Raw genomic sequence first — 22,358 nt, 5'->3', positions numbered from 1 at the left:
GACTTAGTTTGTGAGGCCTGCAGAGAAAGCTTGTTATGGAACGGCTGTGTGCAGGCAGGGAAAGGACCCAAAGTGCAGATGCTCGGAGACACAATGTAAACTCAAAACAGTTTTAATGCTGAACTCAAAAGGGTAACAAAACTGAGAATACACAATACTTAAATACACAGAGGAAGCAATCAGGGAATGGGTAACAGGAGGGAAACACCGCTGGGGCAAATCAGGCCTAACGAAACAGGAGAAGCAAAACCAGACACATTAACATAAGACAAGGACCTTCAAAACAGGAAACATAACACAGACTGAACATACAGACACAGACTCACAGGCAGGCACTACAACAGAGAGAACAGAGACGTGGGACCAGGACAGACGCTGACTGGACACGGGGATACAGCAGACAGGGGAGACAGCAACTAAGGATTACACAGAGACCTAAACCATAAGAAAGAACTCTAACAAAGAAACCAAAGACTAGAAAAGATAAATAATATAATAAACTCAAAAATCCTGGGTCAACGACCCAGGCATCCTAACAAAGCTGGCAGATAAAACAGAACTACTCATGGCTGAGAAGGGGAAGAAGGCTCCAGAGGCAGTCACGTGTAGCAAAATGGACAATATACAGCATGTCAACTGCTAGAAATGAGCCAACTAACCAGTTGGGCTGGTTTTCATCTGTCCTAAAAAGGGAACAACAGATTAAAATTGCCAATAAAACCTATGTTTATTCTGAAGCCAGGTGTTGAGGCTGAGGAGCCTGCTAAAATGCCCCACACTGTTTTAAGAGGTTAAAAAGCTCTTCACAGTCAGCTCAGACTGCAGACAAGCTTACCCTGATCCTCATTTCCCTAAGGTGTTAGGTTACTGTGAGGCAGGGAAGGAAGGACAGGGTGTGGTGGAAGGGAGTAACCTTGAAAGGGACAAATCCATGACAACCATGACATCATCTATGCATGTTTCTGTGTTGCCTTCTTAAAGAGATGGAGGGAATTTGGCTTGTTTGTCCAGCGTGATGGAACATTTAGGACCATTCACTTCTCAGTGCAGGTTATTTTTTGTCCTGGCAAACAGAATTTACCTGTGTACAGTAGATCTGCCTCATGCTTAGATTTACATGTTGCTCCGAGTCAGGAAATCTTAGTGGTTGAATAGTAGAATATATAGTTTCTTACTTCGACTGTGCCAGTCAGAGTGTGGAGTGTTTGTTGCAGTTTGACACAAACTGAATCTTAAATATGTACAATTTAAGATTCAAAAAGTTACCTTAGTATCAGACTTAGACTCAGTTTACAATACACAAATGCAGCTTTCATTTCTGAAATGTGGTGGTTGCTGCACTGCCTTCAGCGTTGGCATTTGAAAACATCATGTCAATTCTCCCAGCTGGAGCAAGCCCTCACTGAGGAAGTGAGGGCTTCCTCAGTGACACCAGGATATACATGGTGTCACAAACACGCATGTTTGTGGTCAGAATTGCAACATGGTGAGTGTATTGTGTGAGTTTTTTCTGTTGTGTTCGTATCATTCACACTAGTTAACTTCAAGCGACATGATGAGCAGGTTTTGCTTAATCCTCTTTTAGGGTGTGTATTCAGCCACAGTGAAACATCATTCCTATTCTGAGAAAGCTTATCCACTGCTGATATTTTTCTATGAATCTGATGTTTAATTTAGCTCTGGCCATTTGTTTGTCCATGGGTTTGTCATCACAGTAAACCCTCCCCTTATTATTAGGGCACCTGAAGTAGGCACTCCTCCTATTCCTGCTCTCATTTGACAGAACAAGGACAACTACAGGACAACTTCTACATAAGAAGAGTTGAACCTCAGGGGCTAAGATAACTTCTCCTGATATCTTGCTCTCTGCCTTCTTCGGCACCTTCTTCTTTGTCTTCAAATTACAAATCCTACAGGCCATGTCCAACCAGTCCTTCCAAAACCAACATGAAGAGGCCTACACCTCCCTGATGAGAGGCCTGAAGGAGCTGGACCTACAGGGATCCTATGTTCCCACTGACCTGTTGCTGATCGGAGACCATGCTTTTCCTTTAGCAATGAACAGCCGAGGTCAGGTGCTGATGGCTGCCTCTCTGTACGGCAGTGGAAGGATTGTGGTCCTGGGTCATGAGGGCTACTTGACAGCCTTTCCTGCTCTGGTAGAAAATGCTCTGACCTGGCTGAGAGGTGATGGATCTGATAACCTCTCTGTAAGGGTGCACAGAAATGTCAGTGCAGTTGCTAATAACCTTCAAAAATCCAGCTTCCAAGTAGAAGTTGTGGGAGCTTTCAGTGACAACCTGGGAGTTGGTGTTTATGTGACCGATGCCTACAGCGTGGGCTCAGACTCAATGGAGCTGGTGACGTTTCTGAAAGCTGGAGGAGGGGTGCTGATAGCTGGACAAGCGTGGAGTTGGGCAGCAGATCACCCCAAAGAGAACGCACTGCATCAGTTTGATGGGAATAAAGTGTCGGGAGTGGCAGGAATCTACTTTTCTAAGAACTGTGGTGAGGCGGAGAACTTGCCTGTCTACCCTCAGATCCCGTCCTCCTGGATGTCTGTGGTGTGAGTGATTCTATTGGTTCTGCTTTACTGCACATAAACAAAGATTACAATTTTATCAAAAGTAAACAGCTTATCTGTCACTGAAGCAAACAGATTTTTTTTTCTGTTAGTTGTTAAATATATTTTATTCTATATCCATTTACCCATTTCTAGAGTGTAAAAAATTAAAATGCAAACAAAATACATTCCATAGACTGTCTTTCCTTCTTAAAATGTCTTTCCCCTTTTATTCTTCCCTCTTTCAAATGCAGCATAGGTAAGGATTTTGAGGATGACTTAGAGTTCTTACTCCAGGGAATTTCAGAGTTCGAGCTCCCGCAGGGGTCAACTGCTTCTGAGGTTCTAGTCCATGGACCGCTAGCTTTTCCCATCGGTACTACACATGATGGACGGGCATTCCTCGCAGGAGCCTATTATGGACAGGGACGAGTCATTTTGATTTCACATGAAGGATTTCTGGGACTTGAGGTAAAGTTGACACCTTGAACTAGAATTTAAATTAAAGCTTTTTTCATGAACATATAACAGGAATTTGCTCCTATTGTACACGAATGCACTATTTTATAGATAGCATGTTTCAGCTTAGACAGTAAATATGCTTCCTTTCAACATTTATTTCGGTGTACATTACATTTGTCTACATTAGCAGTTCCCTACGGATTACCCTAGTGTTTGGAAGTAAAAAATAAATTTACATTTAAAAAATGTAAATATAGTTACCTTTAAGTAAAACATTTCAAATGCCCTAAAATTCACATATCCTGATAGGGTTAGGAGTTAACAGGAAGTAGTTCTCAAAGAGTTAAATATTTCTGCTAATCTCCCAAACCTTTTATATATCAGATAATCTGGAGCGATCGTGGCTCAAAGAGTTGGCAGTCTGTCTTGTAACCGGCAGGCTGCCGGTTCGAGCCCCGGCTCGGACAGTCTCGGTCGTTGTGTCCTTGGGCAAGACACTTCACCTACTGCCTACTGGTGATGGCCAGAGGGGCCGATGGTGCGATATGGCAGCCTCGCTTCTGTCTGCTACAACTGTAGCTTGCCTCCACCAGTGTGAATGTGAGAGTAAATGAATAGTGGAATTGTAAACTTGCAAAGATTATTATTATTAAACACATGACTGTATTGTTGCTGCTTTTCTTCCTTTGTTTTAGAGCATGGCTCCAATTTGGAAAAATGCCATTCACTGGTTGGATGAAGGCCGCAGAGGGGTTGTTGGTGTAATGATGGATCCTGCACTCAAAGTTCTCAGTGATTCAGGGCTGAAGTGTGAGAAGACAAACTTCAGGAAAGACCTCAGTGTGTTTGTGTGTACAGCATATATCACTGAGCATTTGGAGGAAATCCAAAACTTTGTGGCAGAGGGAGGAGGCCTGCTGATTGGAGGACATGCCTGGTGGTGGGCTCATTCAAATGCTGGGAAAAATGTGCTAACGGAATTCTCAGGTATGAAAATGCACGACAAGAGTGATATATAAAGTTATAAAGATATATAAAGTTAAGGATCTGGTTGCTCCTGGCCCAGATAATATGACTTATAACTTCTTGGCTTTAATTAGCATTCTTTCGAGTAAGGAGAGTGTATTGCCTCTAGGCTGAGTCTGCCAAGTATGTCAGAAAAGCAGGACCTAACGCAGGACTCGCAGACAGGGAATTTGGTTACAGTGTAAAATAATGCAGTCCAAAGCAGTTCCAATAAATGTGATCTCCTCAGCAATGACTTCCCAGCTTCCAGTGCAGAGAATTCCAGAGCCCCGTCCTGGAGCAAGGCCCGGGAAGGGTGCCTGAAGGCAAGCATCTGGCAGCTAGGCCTTAGTCCATGTAGCCTTGCCAGACAGAGCCCAGAAAAGGGACATCGGCCCATTGTCCTGTAGACTCACAACCAGCAGGAGATGCTGTAGGGGTCGGGTGCAATGTGTGTTGGGCAGTGGCCAGGAGTGGATGCCCTGGTGGACTGATCCCCCACTACCTAAACTAGTGATTGGGGCATGGAATGTCACCTCTCTGGTGGGGAAGGAGCCTGAGTTAGTGCGTGAGGTTGAGATGTACTGGCTAGATATAGTCGGGCTCACCTCAAAGCATGGCTTGGGCTCTGGAAGCAGACCCCTGGAGAAGGGCTGGACTCTGTCTCAGTCTGGAGTTGCCCTTGGTGAGACGCAGTGGGCTGGGGTGGGTATCTGTATCCCCTTGGCTTGCTGCCTGTACGTTGGTGTTTCTCCTGGTGGAAAAGAAGGTTTGTTCCCTGTGCTTTTGGGTCGGGGAATGTCAATGATCGATTTTATAATTATATCACCAGACCTGTGGCCATATGTTCTGGACACTCGGGTGAAAAGAGGAGTCGAGCTGTCAACTGATCACCACCTGGTGGTGAGTTTTCCTGCACTAGAGAAGGTTGCTGAAAGCTTAATCCTGATTTGTCTTTGGCCTTTGATGTGTTGTACCAACTGACCTTTGTCCATCAACTTTGAAACTTCTTCTACAATGGAGGATGGTAAGAATGTTCTAAATTCCTTCAGGGTCTGGCTGATCTTGTTTCGGAGTGCATCTATGGTGAAATGGACCCATCCTATCCTTTTACTCAGGAGCTGTTTCTGTGCTTCCCATAAGATCTTTTCAGGTCCATGTCCTTGAGTGTAGAACGAAGGCACAAACTCCTGGGAACCAGTGTGAGATTCAGTCTGTCTGCGTCTCAGGTTAAAGTGGAGGTCGTTCCTATAGTCCTCTAGTTTCCCCAAATCCCTTACATAGACCAACCTATGTACCAAGTGAACTCACACTACTCACATCTTGTCCTATCTGACCTAAAATGGTTACATGATGTAGTTAGGCAAGGCTTTACAGTGGTTTCACCCTTAACGACTAGTGATGGTAAGGACCCATGCCTTTTTTCACACCTTGGCTCATTTAATGACTCACATAATCAACAGTGGGTCAGCAACCTTTACTTCCACCTCCAAAGCAGAAAACCCCCACTAGAGGTTAAGTACCTGGGACTCTCCAACTGTAGTTTTTAGAACTGAAAATGCATCATGATAAGAGCTAAAACATCTCCACAAACTTAAATAAAATCCAGTTGCCTTTATTTTTTTAAAGCTCTGGATGATAGAAAGCTACACACACATATCGCTGTGCTGTTTCCCAGGAAATCAGACATGAAAATGAGGAATTGAGGAATAAGAGCTCTGTTTTGCACTCGAGGGTTGTCAATACTTACCCCTGAGTGCTGGTCAGGATACAAGACTGAGATTTCCTTCCTTTTAGGACATTTATTGCTGGCTGGTAATCATGTAGGTGTATGTGGGCCAATAAGTCACCAAAGTAACATTACAGTGGTGTCAGTTCAAAATACCACTCACTCTGCTGACATACTTTATCTTTCAAGCTCGGTTCCTCTAATCTCTCTACTAAGAGATTAAGTATTCTGCACAGTATCTTTGGTGCTTCCTGGACTGTACACTTCTTGATAGAGATCTCGGATGTTGGTCTTGGAATCTGCTGGAGTCACTCGCACAGTTTACGGGTGACTGCCCTGAGGAAATGATACTACTACTACTACTACTGATACTACTACTACTACTAATTATTATTATTATTGACCCAGCATTGTTTCCAGAAGTCCTGCAAGGCTAAAAAGCTTATTCACGGCCAGAATGGACCATGCATTTTTCCTCTTGAAACTGACAGTTGGAGTCTTCTCTTGTCCAACAAATTATGGACCTAACTGTATGTGGTATACATGAGTCACTAAATGTGAAAAAATATTTTTGGGCTTGTTTTCAAACTCAAAATTTCTGGTAGTGTTTTTATAGTTTGCCTGTATCATTTAAATCATTTTACACTACAAGCCATGATTGCTCATAAAAACATCACAAAGCTCTTTTATTATATACATACAGAGCTCTAATAGCCTACAGTGATGATAAGGTGGCACATCTTGGGCAAAAAAAAACAACCTTCTGCAGTTTAATGAAAAAACCAAAGTCATTACACTTCCAACAGTAAACGAGAGTATTTTAAGTCAGATTTGCTTTAATATCTTCCAGGGAACAAGATCCTGAACCAAATGGGATTGAGCCTGTTGGGAGCAACAATCGGAGGAGGATCATACAAAGCCCCTGTACCCAGCCAGGCTATTAAAGACAGCTACCACTTCCGCCACCTTCTAAACCGCTTCGCTGCCCATGTGACTACAGGTGAAGAACTTAGCCAACATGAGGAGAGATATCTGAAAAAGCTGGGCAACGACTGCAACGTCTACTTGCAGATGAAAGCCCATGACTCCTCCCACTACAGACAAGTTTTGGCCACACTCACGGATATATTAATAACATCAGGCCTGCCAGAAGTGAGTAGACAACATAATATGATCATCTTAAAAAAAAATTCCAAAAGAATGAAACAGTGCTGTTGACTTCTCACAGCTATAAGTGATCAATGACTGACAGCTGCCCAATCTATGAATGTTTGGTTTTGGTAGTTTTTTTTTTTTTTGGCTGCAGATGCTGTGATAATGTGCGAAAGATAATTTTTATAACATTCACTATTCATTTTCAAGGTGAGTGACAGCTGCCCTGTAAAGAGTCCCAAAGACCACCTCCTCCTCGCTGTGGGTACCCAGGTATATAAGGTTTCCTCAGACCCTGACGCTCTCCTGCCCTACCTCATTAAGGACAACCCAATGATGCCTGTTGTCTATAACCACCGGATCAAGGTTGATGTCAATACAGCAGGTCAGATCTCTCCGCTGTGTTATGTGAACTGGTTATAAGTTTACAATTTACAATATGTGTACAGTGGTTATTGTTTTGCTAACACATTTGAATCACATAGCAATGTTAACCATGATGCAGCAATGTTTGTTACTTAATGTTACACAGTTTTAATCTGTGAACCTCACTGTAGACACTGAAAACTGTGAAATACAGTTTTTAAAATACTGATTTTATACCTGCAAATGTCCCTGACTGTGTTGTTTTATTTTTTAAACATAATTGTGTTTCAGATGGGGAAGAGTGGATCAGCACAGGTCTCTACCTCTCTCCTGGTATGAAGACCTACATCGCTATACCACCTCAGATCGTCAACAAGGATTGGAAGGTACAGCATATGAAGTCAATTGATTTTAATTTCAGTGATAATGCTGACCCCATGTAAGTCTCTGTCCTCAGGAGGCATCTAATCGGGATGCCTCCTAAAGGTTGGGGTCCACAATATTTTATTCTCATTATTTATTTTAAATATGCATTTTCTAGCCTGATGTGATACTTTGAAGATTATAGACCATCATAAGTATAAGCTGAGATTCCAGTCAAGCCCACTAGACTGCCCCCAGCAGTATAATGATATGGCATGCCTCAGCCTTCAATATCAATCCACCTATATCTAATGGGTGGGTGACATCACCCACTGGTTTTAAAGCTTAAAGCCTCAACTTCAGTACTCTGGCTACAATCATGTTCGGTTTTTTTTTTTTAATTGCAAATGACCATATTGGGATGAGACAGAGTCAAGTTACCCAATTTAACAAGGTCACGCAGATACAAAAACATAACTGCAGTTATAATTACTTTAAAAATGTAAAAAAAAATTTGGTAGAAAGATCAGATTTGGCAGGGAGATTCCTATCAGGCAATGCGGCAATAGTCCAAAATCTAAGGCTTAAAAAAGAGAGAGACTGCAGTTTCTGGCACCTATTCAGTTAACTAACACATGCTAATAATGCATTTTCCTTTTCTTCTGCAGATTCAGATAGGATGTCAAACTGACTCACTGCATCATAATGACGAGCTGAAGAGACCACCATCTGTCCATGAGCGATTTCCTGTCACTGCACAGATGATACAGGTTTGGAACCTGTGGGGAGGACTCATTTACCTGGTGGCCCCACCCAAAACACAAGTGAAGGGGTTGGAGGTCATAGTGCAGATGGCTGTACCTGCTCCATATTACAAGTCTGGTGAGTCTGTGGTGGATAGAACTGTAATATGTGTTTATCCAAGTGTGTCTCCAAGTAACAGTGAAACAGGGTTTCTTAACTGTTAATCAAAGCTACTAACTGAACAATAATTGTGTACGTCATAATGTATAATGTACTGTATAAAATGAAAAGACTGTGATTTATATCATGAGCATTAATTTCCTGTGGACCATTGTTATCTATGAAACCTCATCATTATAAAGTCGTTATTTGTCTCTGTAGATCTTGATGTGACACAAGTTTGTAATTTATCTAGTATGGGACATTAGCTAACTTTAAGTTAAAGCTAGCTAACCCCTAGTCCTTTTTTATACAGGGAGTGCAGAATTATTAGGCAAGTTGTATTTTTGAGGAATAATTTTATTATTGAACAACAACCATGTTCTCAATGAACCCAAAAAACTCATTAATATCAAAGCTGAATGTTTTTGGAAGTAGTTTTTAGTTTGTTTTTAGTTTTAGCTATTTTAGGGGGATATCTGTGTGTGCAGGTGACTATTACTGTGCACAATTATTAGGCAATTAACAAAAAACAAATATATACCCATTTCAATTATTTATTTTTACCAGTGAAACCAATATAACATCTCCACATTCACAAATATACATTTCTGACATTCAAAAACAAAACAAAAACAAATCAGCGACCAATATAGCCACCTTTCTTTGCAAGGACACTCAAAAGCCTGCCATCCATGGATTCTGTCAGTGTTTTGATCTGTTCACCATCAACATTGCGTGCAGCAGCAACCACAGCCTCCCAGACACTGTTCAGAGAGGTGTACTGTTTTCCCTCCTTGTAAATCTCACATTTGATGATGGACCACAGGTTCTCAATGGGGTTCAGATCAGGTGAACAAGGTGGCCATGTCATTAGTTTTTCTTCTTTTATACCCTTTCTTGCCAGCCACGCTGTGGAGTACTTGGACGCGTGTGATGGAGCATTGTCCTGCATGAAAATCATGTTTTTCTTGAAGGATGCAGACTTCTTCCTGTACCACTGCTTGAAGAAGGTGTCTTCCAGAAACTGGCAGTAGGACTGGGAGTTGAGCTTGACTCCATCCTCAACCCGAAAAGGCCCCACAAGCTCATCTTTGATGATACCAGCCCAAACCAGTACTCCACCTCCACCTTGCTGGCGTCTGAGTCGGACTGGAGCTCTCTGCCCTTTACCAATCCAGCCACGGGCCCATCCATCTGGCCCATCAAGACTCACTCTCATTTCATCAGTCCATAAAACCTTAGAAAAATCAGTCACGAGATATTTCTTGGCCCAGTCTTGACGTTTCAGCTTGTGTGTCTTGTTCAGTGGTGGTCGTCTTTCAGCCTTTCTTACCTTGGCCATGTCTCTGAGTATTGCACACCTTGTGCTTTTGGGCACTCCAGTGATGTTGCAGCTCTGAAATATGGCCAAACTGGTGGCAAGTGGCATCTTGGCAGCTGCACGCTTGACTTTTCTCAGTTCATGGGCAGTTATTTTGCGCCTTGGTTTTTCCACACGCTTCTTGCGACCCTGTTGACTATTTTGAATGAAACGCTTGATTGTTCGATGATCACACTTCAGAAGCTTTGCAATTTTGAGACTGCTGCATCCCTCTGCAAGATATCTCACTATTTTTGACTTTTCTGAGCCCGTCAAGTCCTTCTTTTGACCCATTTTGCCAAAGGAAAGGACGTTGCCTAATAATTATGCACACCTGATATAGGGTGTTGATGTCATTAGACCACACCCCTTCTCATTACAGAGATGCACATCACCTAATATGCTTAATTGGTAGTAGGCTTTCGAGCCTATACAGCTTGGAGTAAGACAACATGCATGAAGAGGATGATGTGGACAAAATACTCATTTGCCTAATAATTCTGCACTCCCTGTATATGTTATAGCCTGAAGCATTTTAGTAGATCCACTCCTCTCTTTGCTCTTTTCAGGTGTGACAACTGCAGCTCAGTGGTTAATGCTGCGCACGGCTCCTTCACCCTGGGCAGAGTTGGAGTTTGAAAACATTATTCTCACCATACCAGCAGATGTTGTTCGGGATCTGGAGCGCCCAGATGAGCTGGCTGCTCTGTGGGATGAAATGATGAGGGCCATTGCAGATCTGGCTGCCAAACCACACAAATTTCCCCGCAAGGAGCGCTTTGTGGCAGATGTGCAGATTTCTCACGGTAAGTGCATTGTGCCTCATGTTGTACAGTACACACATTGCACTTATTTGCTTGTTCTTAGAGACTCCCAAGAACATAAGGCCTGACCAAAAAAACGCTGGGTGACTGACTGGTTACATGTGGACCAGTCTTTGGACCAGCTGGCACTCCTAACACTCAGGAGTGTTAGCTCCTAACACAGCTAACACTCCTTTGAAGGAATTAATTGTTTTAATTGAGTAATTCATTCTTATTTGCTTGGGATGGAGTCACTGGGAACAGGAAGCCAGACTCAGAAGAAGAAAACAGTAACCAACCAAGAAATCAGTGTGGACTCTCCTGAAAGCTCAAGTTGAATACCTGCCATCCCAAGTCTGCTCCCTCTGCTTCAACCCCTCATGTCAGACATCTTGCAGCCCATTTGGTGTACTTCCTTTCCTTCCAAAGCCAATTACTGCTTCACTCATCAGCTTCTGATAGTGATGGCTTGAATCCACATTTTCTTCTCGGGGACCCGATTGTTGTCCTCTGCAACCCACCTCTACATGAAATACCTAGGTACACCTTGTTCTGCATCGGCTGCTATGTCTATATGTTTGTGATCGGAACCTCACAGAGTGTTGAAAGCCACAACAAATGGGAGAGTAATACGAACTGCCAACACCGTATTTTTTGAATTTGCGAGAGTAGCAGGTTCTATCTATGACAACAAGGCGTTTCTTCCTCAGTTAGTCAATATGGTCTGAGTCTTTAAACCTCCCATTCTATCACTGCCCTGAATGTTTGACTGATTGCTCTGCCAGCACTGGAGTGGATATTACATGGATAGCCTGCAAAAGATAAGCTCCAAGATTTGCTGGGCTTCAATTTCATGTCACCCATGTAGGTGTGAATAGGAGGCAGCTGCTGTCCAGCCTGTAGATGCTCTGCTCCAACAACCCACTTGAAAGCTCAGATGAGCTGTGGTGAAGGTTGCTGGGGAGTTCGGGCATTCTGCCACTATTCACACTTGGTAAATGGACTGGTTCTTATATAGCGCTTTTCTACTCTTTCTGACCACTCAAAGCGCTTTATACAACTAATTCATTCACCCAATCACACCCATTCACACAAGCACTTTTTTCTGAACTCTTAAGTGCTAAGTAGCTACCATTCACACTCTGATGAATGCATCGGAGAGCAAAATGGGGTTAGTATCTCGCCCAAGGATATTTGGCATGCAGACAGGAGCAGCCTGGGATCAAACCACCAACCTTCTGGTTAGTAGCTGACCTGCTCTGCCACCTGAGCTACAGTCACCCTTTCAGTGATCAACTATAGAGTAATGATGATTTTGTTTGGTTCTTTGCTCAGATAGATACAATGGCATTCTCTCTCTCTCTTTTTTTTTTTTTTTTTGTCTATCAATGCTGTAAAATCTGAAAGAATTATCACTATACCACTGTTTATTGCTCTTTTTCTGTTCAGGCTGGATGCATGCAGGTTATCCAATCATGGCACACAAAATGACAGCTCATGAACTGGTCGGCGTCAAAAAAGGCAATCCAATGTGGGGCCCCATCCATGAACTGGGACACAATCAACAGAGAGCTTGCTGGGAGTTCCCACCAAACACCACAGAGTGTACATGCAACCTGTGGTCAGTGTATGTGAATGAAGAGGTGCTGGGCGTCGACAGGGAGAAGGTGGAGTAAATGACAAAGACAAATGGCCAGAAACATCTTATATTGTTACGCTTTTTATGATAACTTCTTTGATGTTATATGATGACAAACCACTTAACTATGTTTTAGAGTACAATATTTTACAATCATCTCATCCCATGTTGTTTAATGCAGACTGAAGGAGCCATGACTTCAGCAAACCGACAAAGTCGAATAAATGACTATGTCGCGGGAGACAGGACACCTGAGAGCTGGAGCATGTGGGTGGCTCTGGAAACATATATGCAGGTGAGAGAATTCTGCTCTGTAGAGAAACTGTCCTTTGTCCACACTGGAGTGACCTGCTTCCATAGGAAAAAAAATGATTGCATATAAAACTGAAAGCAGAGTGTGAAACAAGGAGAGTTCAAGAAATGTTTTCCATTAAGTCACTTTTAAGAAAGTGTGGAGACATAATTATAAACAGTATCTTAACAGTCAGTCCTTTGTCCACACTGGAGTGCACATACAGTGGGGCAAAAAAGTATTTAGTCAGCCACCGATTGTGCAAGTTCCCCCACTTAAAATGATGACAGAGGTCAGTAATTTGCACCAGAGGTACACTTCAACTGTGAGAGACAGAATGTGAAAAAAAAAAATCCATGAATCCACATGGTAGGATTTGTAAAGAATTTATTCGTAAATCAGGGTGGAAAATAAGTATTTGGTCAATAACAAAAATACAACTCAATACTTTGTAACATAACCTTTGTTGGCAATAACAGAGGTCAAACGTTTACTATAGGTCTTTACCAGGTTTGCACACACAGTAGCTGGTATTTTGGCCCATTCCTCCATGCAGATCTTCTCGAGAGCAGTGATGTTTTGGGGCTGCTGCCGAGCAACACGGACTTTCAACTCCCGCCACAGATTTTCTATGGGGTTGAGGTCTGGAGACTGGCTAGGCCACTCCAGGACTTTCAAATGCGTCTTAAGGAGCCACTCCTTTGTTGCCCGGGCGGTGTGTTTTGGATCATTGTCATGTTGGAAGACCCAGCCTCGTTTCATCTTCAAAGTTCTCACTGATGGAAGGAGGTTTTGGCTCAAAATCTCACGATACATGGCCCCATTCATTCTGTCCTTAACACGGATCAGTCGTCCTGTCCCCTTGGCAGAAAAACAGCCCCATAGCATGATGTTTCCACCCCCATGCTTCACAGTAGGTATGGTGTTCTTGGGATGCAACTCAGTATTCTTCTTCCTCCAAACACGACGAGTTGAGTTTATACCAAAAAGTTCTACTTTGGTTTCATCTGACCACATGACATTCTCCCAATCCTCTGCTGTATCATCCATGTGCTCTCTGGCAAACTTCAGACGGGCCTGGACATGCACTGGCTTCAGCAGCGGAACACGTCTGGCACTGCGGGATTTGATTCCCTGCCGTTGTAGTGTGTTACTGATGGTGACCTTTGTTACTTTGGTCCCAGCTCTCTGCAGGTCATTCACCAGGTCCCCCCGTGTGGTTCTGGGATCTTTGCTCACTGTTCTCATGATCATTTTGACCCCACGGGATGAGATCTTGCGTGGAGCCCCAGATCGAGGGAGATTATCAGTGGTCTTGTATGTCTTCCATTTTCTGATGATTGCTCCCACAGTTGATTTTTTCACACCAAGCTGCTTGCCTATTGTAGATTCACTCTTCCCAGTCTGGTGCAGGTCTACAATAGTTTTCCTGGTGTCCTTCGAAAGCTCTTTGGTCTTGGCCATGGCGGAGTTTGGAGTCTGACTGTTTGAGGCTGTGGACAGGTGTCTTTTATACAGATGATGAGTTCAAACAGGTGCCATTCATACAGGTAACGAGTGGGGGACAGAAAAGCTTCTTACAGAAGATGTTACAGGTCTGTGAGAGCCAGAGATTTTCCTTGTTTGAGGTGACCAAATACTTATTTTCCACCCTGATTTACGAATAAATTCTTTACAAATCCTACCATGTGAATTCATGGATTTTTTTTTCACATTCTGTCTCTCACAGTTGAAGTGTACCTCTGGTGCAAATTACTGACCTCTGTCATCATTTTAAGTGGGGGAACTTGCACAATCGGTGGCTGACTAAATACTTTTTTGCCCCACTGTAACACGATTACCAGCATTATGATTTTTGTCTCCTCATCTGCAGCTCCAGGAAAGGTTTGGCTGGGATGCCTTTAAGAAGGTGTTTGCTGCGTATCACCACATAAAGGACTTCCCCAAGGACAACAAAGGAAAGATGAACCTGTATGCTGAGACTTTCTCCCAGACTGTGGGGATGGACCTGACTGGCTTCTTTAAGGCCTGGGGCTGGCCAATAGAAACAGCCACTGAGGAGAAGCTGTCCCAGCTGCCTCCCTGGAACAATCACCCCATGACCCAGTATCAATAAACCTCAGACCACTGAAGGGTGGTTTTAACCAATATCTTAGCTTGAAGTGAATGATGGGCAACACAGTGAATTGATTTGGTGTCGGGTGTTTTGTTTTAACAACATTTAGAGTATCTGAATAGAAAAAAAGAAATGATGTACTGAGGTTGCAGGGTTTGAATTCAGTATTGCAACTGGTTTGTGATTCTCATGTTCCCGAGGGGAAGTACATTAGGCTTCCACTTACTGCCAGGTAGACTAGACTTTTGATGGTATAAGGAGTGGCATCTTTGCTTTTATTTCATAGTTGATGTGAAGATACAAGCAGGAAATATGACTTGTTATACATGTTCTGGGCTGAAATCATACCAAGGCATTGCACTACTATAGCATACATTTCAATCATTTGTTCTCTATAAAGAAATACAATGCATTATGCATTATGTTTCTGTTTTGCTCTTGGTTTCTGTTTGCCAACCTGTTTCGGTTTCTTTTACTTGCACTGCAACCCTTTCCTTATGTAAAATGAATTTTTATAAAGAAATTAATATTCAAAAGAATACAAGGGACTTTCTACAGGTTTATACTGTAAGAGTGTGGATGTGGAAGATGTGTATTTTCTTTGTGTGAGTAAGTAAACTGCATCTTTCATTTGATCTGCTGTTGCACATTTGAATTATGCTGGTTCATAATACAGAGGTCAGACTTTATTTAAGCAAACCTTTGTCTTTACTTTCACACTGATATTTGTTTGCTCACAACTGAAACACCAATAAACGTGAATTATACCTCTCAGACACTTCCTTTTTCATTCAGCTCTGAAAAGAAACTTTAGAGCTCACGTTTTTTTCTGTGCTGTAGAAGATTATCTGTTGAAGACAAATGCAGGTATCAATAGGTGTGTGTGAGTGGGTGGGAAGATCAGTAGAACAGATGCATGTGAGAGTCGGGTGACAGGTCAAGAAAGAAAGGCTGAGGACATCTACAGGTGATATGGAGAGCTGCATGAAGGGGAAACTGAATGTGGCAAAAGGAAGCGACCAATAGAAAGAATGGATAGAGTAAACACAATATAACTGGGAGTCAGGTGTGTCAGGTGACAAGAGACATATGGATGGTGTGTTACTGTGAGTCAATTGAAAAATGGCAGAGAGTTGGGGTAGTAGTGTAGCCTTGAGAAAACATGCCATGGCAACCATGACATCACATATGTTGTCCTTGTTTCCCCATGAAGGATACACACACATGTATAATCCTTGTTTAAATGGGATTGATATTCTCACTCGCAGATATCCCTACATCTGTTTTCTCTTCTGTAGCTCCTTTGGCTGGGATGCTGAAAAAAAAGCGTTCACTGCTTGCCACCACATAAACAACTTCCCCGTGACAACACAGGAAAGATGAACCTGTTTGCTGAGACTTTCTGGCTGGGCCATAAAAAACGGCTACTATAGCTCTCCTTCCTGGACTGATCACCCCTCTCTGGCTCAGTATGACTGAAGCTTAGAACACTACAGACTGAAAAACAAAGATTATAAGTTTAAGTGATTTTTTTGTTGTGTAGTTAATCAATATTGTTCTTTATATAAAATGCATTGTAATATTGGAATGAAACCATTCAGCTGTTAAATCCGATAACTTCTTTTATAAACAAAAGAATGTGATCATGTTAGTTGGGAAATGTTGACTGTTACATTTTCTAGAGGGTTCACCAAAGTCACCAAATTCTGTTAGTCAGAGTTTGTGAGACTGTTTTAACACACTACTATTGGCATACCTATTTGTTAGGGGTGCAACGATACACAAAATTCACGGTTCGGTTCGGTTCGATACTTTGGTGTCACGGTTCGATATTTTTTCGATACAAAAAAAATGTTCATGCCTTTTTAATTTGTCATTTATTAAAATTATAAATATATATTTTAACTCAAAAGTACAGTTTTTAAATTTAATGTTGCTGAAACAACAAAGTAATAAAATAAAAAATATATATCTGCAGGGCTCGCGAAATTTCTAAATCCCTGGTAGCCCTTCGGGCAGGGACTCTTCAGTTTTTGGTAGCCCAAAATAAATTTAAGTAGCCCAAATAAAAAAGAGAGCAATTTTTTTTGATTGATGTTTTGTTTCCTGTTTTGTTTCCTTTACAATATTATTCATTAAAGTATAATATTGTAAAGGAAACAAAACATTAATCAAAAAATTGTTGAAAAACAAATTACAACATTGTATAAAAATTACAATCATCAACTCAAATACTTGGTTCTAATTGAACAGAAATTTCTATGAACTTGTAAGAACTGTGTAGGACATGAATCAGTCTGTGTCAGATCCTGAATTTGAAATTTCCACTGAAGTCACGGGTAAGAGGCAAGTGGAACCAAGATCTAGGCCATTTGCTTTTTGAAGTTTGCAAAGACTGCTAAATTTTGCCAGTGGTAGTTCACTCTTTGCAACATAGTACGCTGTTTTAAACTGATTTTCAGGTTTATTTTTAGTATGTTATTTGCAATTGGTGTTTGTTCTGGGAAAGATATTGCAGACTGAGCAATAATGCATTTCTTGCATTTCTCATGGGCAAGGCTGGACTGGGACAAAAAATCGGCCCGGGCATTTTGACTAGAGACCGGCCCACCAGGATAAAGATTGAAAATGTGACGTCATTCAGGGGTAAAACCGCAAAGGATTCTGGGAACTTGCGGCAAGAGGTACTAGCGCATGCAGGCTTTCAATTGAACTCAGTTACACAGCGATAAAAAGAAACCCAAAAAATGGCAAGAAGCTGTTGTATTATTAACTGCAATAGCCGGTCGCATGACAGCCACGGGAAGCCGACGGGTAAAGAGATCGGTTGTTATAGGATTACGTCGTTGAAGAGAAATTGTTCGAGCCATGTTTCCGAAGTGACAAACAGGCGACGGATGGCCTGGATTGCAGCCATTCAAAGACCAAATATAACGTCCCAGAACACTCCAGCTCACAGGTTAGTCTGCTCCAAGCATTCCCACAAAGGTCAGTCTGCTGTTGTAGTTAATACGTCATTTTTCTTAACATAATTGGTGATATAGGTTACAAGCAAGTCTGGCGCTGAACAGAAATTGTCGCGCTATGCTCCTTTATTTATTGTGCATAAATAGTGAATTGTCCTGACACAATATTGCATTTCGCTTCTGTTATTACCATGGTACATTGACGAAAACATATACTTTTATTCACAGGATAAAACAGTTGTTTTGTATCACTAATTGCCCAGTACGATTACAGCATACAATATTATTGTCACTGCTACATTTCTGTAATGCTACCAGAAATTATTTCCACTACTAATTAGTTACCGTTGAGCTCAAAGGTTATATTAATAAACGGTTAACAAATGTGTATTTATGACGACGATTTGTGAAACTGGTAAACTTACCTTTGTTCGTACGATGGTCTTTCGTTCTACACGGTGCATTTCAAGGTCCTGTACCCATCCGTCGGTAAACTGTACCTGGGCTTGTTGCAGTGACCTGAAGTTACTAAACTTCATGAGTGTATGCACTCACTCCAAGAAGCGTATAATTATAAATCTGAGCGTGGTGAAAGTTGGGCAGCACGCTAACGTCTTTTGTCCACTCTGTGTGCTCGTAAGGGTCTGACCCTTTCACTCCTTTGATTTTTCCTCGTATCTTTTCTTTGTCTTTTCATCGAGTCTGTCTTTGTATGGACCGGCATTGTTCTCCTTTTGTTTTGTACATTCCTTTTTTGTGCGGCAAAGAAAAAACAAGAAGGCATTGGAACCGGAGAATGAACGTTTTGTGGTGCTGCAAATACTTGCATTTGACGCGGTACTTGATTGTTTTGCCACTAGTTCCCGGCATGCAATGCGCGAAAATCACGTGATTGCTAAACAAGGGGGAGGGTGCATCCGGCCTCCTCGGTCTAGCCCAGAGTCGATCATGACCAATTGGCCAATCCAACACCTTTCATTACATATACCCTCCCTAAAAAAAAATAAAAAATAAAAAATAAAAAATCCATCGGCCCATAAAAACAAAAAATCGCCAGCGGCCCACCGGGCAAATGCTATGTCCAGCTATGCTCATGGGTTCTAATGGGAGCCTTTCTTAAAATGACTGGTCCCAGTAACAAAGGCGCTTGTCGACTTGAGGGAAAACCAACAACACACCCGGCAGAACATTATGTTATTTACACGGGTGCACATAAGTGGTCCGCATTACCTGTCAAAATAAAAGACGCGCACCAGATAAGAAGTTGCAACGCGCGTTTGCCTCCATATGCCACTGTTTTTGTCCGCTAGAGTGGGATTTTCACGGCACATTCTGCACCACATCTCTGTGCGTTCATCATTTGTTTGAAGCCAGCTCACTTCCTGCAACCACTTTTCCGAGAATATGCGCTTCTTTTGTGGTTCGGACTCCTTCTGACATTTCTTTGGAGGTGGAGGAACACCAAAGTAATTGCTTAAAGGAGCTTCTTCGACATCTTTAAGAGTTCTAAACAAATGTCTGTCCTCCTCCTTAAAATCTTATGTACGCAAACACGCATTGCAACTTCATATCTTGTGCGCGTTTTTTTATTTATTTTGATAGCGAATGCGCACCTGCGGACCATTTATGTGCAGCCCTGGTTATTTAGCTCGTCATATTGCAGCCACAGAAATTATTTTGTCCATGAAACCATAAAGCTGCACTTTCTTTTTGCCTTATAGTCTCATTTGTCATAACTTTTCCGTTTTGTGGTAAGCTTTTCTTTGGCTGTCACTTCTTCACCCTGACCTGTCTTATTTGGCTCAGCAGAACTAAAATATATGTCCTGCTGCTTTTACAGAGGCACTCACATAAGCTCAGCGATTCTCTGCGCGATCAACCTCTCACATGTTTAAGCTTGCGGCGGGAGATTTCACTTGTCATGTTTGCATAGTAAGCTAACGATTGATAAGACGATGTCAGAGGAATTGGTGCACAAATTATCATCACTCACCAGTCAGTGCTGTCGCTCTCTATACACAGTTCGCTCGATTGCAAAGTGAAAGCAAAAAACAAGCGCAAATTCAAATGCGATTTCAATATGTCACATATTGACAGTGGCTCACCGATGCCAATGACATAATTACCCAGCTACATTTCCGAAAGAATGCAAAAGCATTGACATATATTTTTCCTTCCTACGATAGGGCAGAGATAAATTTTGGTTTTTATTTATCAAAATGGGGAGCACCTGGTTCATTATTTACATGGGACTCTGCTGTTAGCTGGAGCTAACTAATTGTTACTACCAGCCAGTGATGAAGACTTACTTTCTTGAAAAACCCACGATTAACCCTCTGCTGTGGAAAAAGTGATGTAGATGTTAGTGCAGCGCATCTGTATGCACACTTTCTCACAGTGACCTCTGCACTGTAAACAATACAAGGTCATGAATAACACACTGCTGGTAAATTCACAAAGACACGGAAAGTGGCAATTAAAAGGTTAAGTCAGCACGGCCCAAAAGCCCATGCAACCTGTTGGTGTGACCTTTCTGCTCCTGTAAAAAGAAACATACATACATCCACCCTTTTGTCACTGTGTAGGTGGAGGTGCATTCTTGCATACTGGTGTCAAGTAAGTTAAGCTTTTGTCAGTCCAGTCAGTCCCCATTTTTTATTTGCTGACAGTAGAACCTCTCGTGACGCAATAAGTTTCTACTGCCAGCAATGACGCCATTTCAAAAAAAGAGAAAAGAAAATTTAGACTGGATTACCTCGCTGAATCCTTTTTGACAGGGACTTGTTTTCTGATTGTCCCAAATAAGTGGCTTTCTCCTGAGCCCATTTTAATTTTGGAAAAGCTCACTTGCGATTGTTCAACATGTTGTGTAGCGCTTTCGATTCCGATGTTGCAGGCCTGCTGGAAAAAGAGAAAATTGCCAAACAAAAAATCTCAGTGCACTGTTAAAAATCGAAAAATATGAAGGCCTAGTTTTAGGACTTGTCTGAGCATACTCTCTTAGAATGATGAAAAAACAAAACTAATTGGCAGGTTCAAAGTGGTACCAAAAGAAAATGCATCAGTCAAGTAAATCCCCAAAACATTCATCCACGAGTCACACACCTCACACAACAGCAATATTCTATCAGATAATGAGTTTTTTCCCCCCTATGTACCCAGATGTGTGTCATGATAAGACCTCCCCCACACATCAGAAACAAGAAACTCAATAATCTATTAGTCTCCACTCATCTGACCCTCCTGCAGCATTCTGTTCACCCCTGCTATGATTCAATCATTTTTGCCCAAAATAATACTAGTTCACTAGTCTATGTATCACTTGTTAACCTACTAAGTGAACCGGACAAGATGATGGTAACAGAAATGCATGCTTAAAAATACTATTTGATCTTCATGAGCTTCATGGCATGTGTGTATGTGTTAGTAGGATTAATGCATTTTTCTGTTTGTGTAATTTTTGTGTACCTCTCCTCTTTGCGGTGCTCCAGACACTTTACAATTCACCACGCAAGGCAGTCGTTTTTTCTTCCCAAATTTCATTCCCACACTAAAACAGCCAGCTGTTTTAGTGTCCTCCCCTGCTCCTTCCACTGTGGTCTCATCCCATCTCCCCCCCCTTGCAGCAGTCCAGTGAGAGTCAGTTGTCTTTCAGCTTTGTCCTGTCTTTTCCACTGTCTCATCTTGCCATTTTGCTCCAAAAGTGGCAAATGTCCAACTCAGGCAGTCTTTTCAAAAGTCCATTCACACACAGTGAAGTTGCAGCTCGTTGGAAATGCACATCCATCCATCCAGTCATGATGATGCCATTTTTCTCCTTGCTGTCGCTGTCTTGCACAGCTGCTGCTGCTGGACCTTTTCTTCACGGCTCAGGATACTGCTGTGAGCTCTTGACCTGCTGTGAGCTCTTGACCTGCTGTGAGCTCTTGATATCCATCTCGTTGTTCTGGAACTGCATTTCTTGTCTCCGGGGAAAGATTTTTGGAGCTTGTGTTCTCAGGGTGACAAACTGTCAAGAGATGTATTCTAAAACACTTCTTCAGCTGAGAAACAGAGAGGAAAAACACACAGTTTTACTTGTTGCTAGCAAGAGCAGCCAAAGAACGCTCGCACGAGAGTGATGGCTCAGGGACTCGCAGCTCTGAGACTGCCCTGGTCTTTATTTTATACATCAGTGGGTGTTTGTTCCTTACATTGGAATGTGGATGTTTATATGTGTGTGTGTGTGGGTGTAGGTGTGGAGTTAGAGTGTGACCCCATAACCGACTTCCCTAAATCTGCTGGTTGGAAGTCCAACAGTTCATCTAAGCACTTAGACTAAAACTTGACATAGCTACGTTTATCCTACCATAAAATAATAAGACAAGGTACGACCTCTCCCATACTCCCAGAGTGTGGGTGTGAATGCCAGAGCACTCTGGAATGCACACAAAGCCTTTGCAGACTATTAAGGATCGCACATCCTATCACTACCATATGCAAACTTATATTATTAAAAGATTATACTGACTACTAAGTACAATTTTCCATTGACATATTTCATCTTCAATTATTCTTGTATGAAATTCCCTTGAAGTAACAACTGAATTTCAACCAACTCAGCTTGCTCTGCATATTTTAAAACATGGCGGAGCCC

General features: G+C 42.1%; 1 protein-coding gene across 1 annotated transcript; it reads left to right on the top strand.

The window, feature by feature from the left end:
* Positions 1 to 1,790: 1,790 nt before the first annotated feature.
* On the top strand, positions 1,791 to 15,524 carry LOC146693436 (TRPM8 channel-associated factor homolog). Its single transcript, XM_085479292.1, has 11 exons — positions 1,791 to 2,566; positions 2,818 to 3,034; positions 3,721 to 4,012; positions 6,610 to 6,911; positions 7,122 to 7,296; positions 7,569 to 7,663; positions 8,309 to 8,522; positions 10,476 to 10,712; positions 12,159 to 12,376; positions 12,530 to 12,643; positions 14,514 to 15,524. The coding sequence occupies exons 1-11, from the start codon at positions 1,920 to 1,922 to the stop codon at positions 14,754 to 14,756; spliced, it is 2,754 nt and encodes a 917-aa protein (XP_085335418.1). The 5' UTR covers positions 1,791 to 1,919; the 3' UTR covers positions 14,757 to 15,524.
* Positions 15,525 to 22,358: the final 6,834 nt, after the last annotated feature.

Source organism: Copadichromis virginalis, linkage group LG14 (assembly GCF_057382275.1).
Source record: "Copadichromis virginalis isolate Kocher_CV1m ecotype Utaka linkage group LG14, C_Virginalis_male_GT1.1, whole genome shotgun sequence".
In the NCBI taxonomy this organism is placed as follows: Eukaryota; Metazoa; Chordata; class Actinopteri; order Cichliformes; family Cichlidae; genus Copadichromis; species Copadichromis virginalis.
The sequence above is the reverse complement of the archived record's forward strand: the minus strand, read 5'-3'. Positions and strand labels throughout refer to the sequence as shown.

Excerpts from the sequence above, each read along its gene's own strand:
- LOC146693436 (XM_085479292.1), top strand. The coding sequence starts at position 1,920 with ATGTCCAACCAGTCCTTCCAAAACCAACATGAAGAGGCCTACACCTCC. Across the intron at positions 7,664-8,308 it reads TCGTCAACAAGGATTGGAAG|ATTCAGATAGGATGTCAAAC; the intron begins GTACAGCATATG and ends TTTCTTCTGCAG. Across the intron at positions 8,523-10,475 it reads TGCTCCATATTACAAGTCTG|GTGTGACAACTGCAGCTCAG; the intron begins GTGAGTCTGTGG and ends TGCTCTTTTCAG.